This window comes from Montipora foliosa, chromosome 13 (genome assembly GCF_036669935.1).
Source record: "Montipora foliosa isolate CH-2021 chromosome 13, ASM3666993v2, whole genome shotgun sequence".
Lineage (NCBI taxonomy): Eukaryota > Metazoa > Cnidaria > Anthozoa > Scleractinia > Acroporidae > Montipora > Montipora foliosa.
The window spans coordinates 38,233,478-38,234,739 of record NC_090881.1 but is presented as its reverse complement, the minus strand read 5'-3'; the positions used below and the strand labels follow the sequence as shown (position 1 = coordinate 38,234,739).

The following is a 1,262-nucleotide window of genomic DNA, read 5'->3' as shown; positions in this document are numbered from 1 at the left end:
GTTCTTGTTGAAATATTATAATTTTAGTTACACAACAGCGCACAGAATATCATCCAAACATCCACGCTATATAAAGCGTTATTTTAACCTTTTTCGCAGCCGAGCAATGCAGCCCTGAAACTATCACTTCAAATTCTTTTCCTTTTGTCAAATCATCAGCCCAAATTCCCAATCCAATGTCTTTGTTGGTCCAGTCCAGCTTTTAAGCAGCTCTTCAAAACAATAGCATTCAAGGGAATGCAACTATTACTATGCTTATTGCTTAATAATTGTAAAATTTATGGAATATGCAATTCTTGAGCACTGACGCCATGTTTGGCTAGGATTGAATACTTCATGAACACAAAAACCTACTCTCACAACTCATTATTCCTGAATTCGTTGTTATGAAACCACTCACAGTAAGTTTGTTCTTTGTTATTCAAGGATTGTCACGTTTTTCAGGTGAGTATAATTTGTCAGTCGAAACGGTTCAATTTCGTGAGTTTCGCCGTGATTGCAGTTTACATTACATTATCATCGTAAATGGAACCCTTATGTGATTGTGGAGGAAAGTTAACCTTTTAAAGCACAAGGGTCTTCAATTTGACTGAAACTTACCTCCGACTTGGATTTTGGATCGATAGTAGCTATTTTGCTCTGATTCTCGCCATTTCCGGGTCAGTAGCAATCGCTGTGCTATTTTGAATTTCGATCTTAAGATAGTGTACTACCCTAGTTCCAGAGGAAAAACCAAACTGACAGAATGCGATAAGTAAACTCACTGTGCTATTTTAACTTCAAATCTAAAGTTTGGGAGAAAGCAAAAGCACTGAATTAAGTATACTCCGGGATTTTGAGCGAAAGCCGAATTGAATAAGTTTTAAGAAACCGCTGTGAAACAATTATTAGAGAGCAAGACGGCGAGAAAAGCTTACTGCGGTCTGAATCTCTCTTTCCGACATTTTCTGTCGATTATCGCTTGGTGTAAGTTTTGGAAAACGAGGGTGACGTATTATGCCATCATAAATTATAAAGTCACTCACGGCATATTTCGCAACTTGGAGTGTTACGAAAACTAAGACCAGTAAGACCTAAGACTCCGGGGTCTTAGTTTTAAACTAAGACCCCTTGTAAACATGCAGTGGAAATTTGAAAATGGGTTCTTAGACTTAATACTGTTTATCAGCGCTATTCGAAATAGGTGCTTTGAGTTAAATGCGAGGTTCGCATGACCCGCTGGCTCGCAGATTGTCCAGCCTTAGATTTTTGCCTTAAGTCAC

General features: G+C 38.3%; 1 protein-coding gene across 5 annotated transcripts in view; it reads left to right on the top strand.

Annotated features, from left to right (window-relative positions):
• The first annotated feature begins 216 nt into the window (after positions 1 to 216).
• The window catches only part of LOC137983188 (fibroblast growth factor receptor 4-like), a 75,074-nt gene continuing 74,028 nt past the window's right edge, over positions 217 to 1,262 (top strand). Inside the window, exon 1 of one of the 5 annotated variants that reach the window (XM_068830375.1) lies at positions 217 to 444. In XM_068830375.1, the coding sequence (XP_068686476.1) occupies positions 387 to 444 (58 nt within the window). In that variant the 5' untranslated portion in view covers positions 217 to 386. The remainder of the gene's footprint in view (positions 445 to 1,262) is intronic. The other 4 variants (XM_068830369.1, XM_068830372.1, XM_068830370.1 and 1 more) reach the window with 4 other exon arrangements.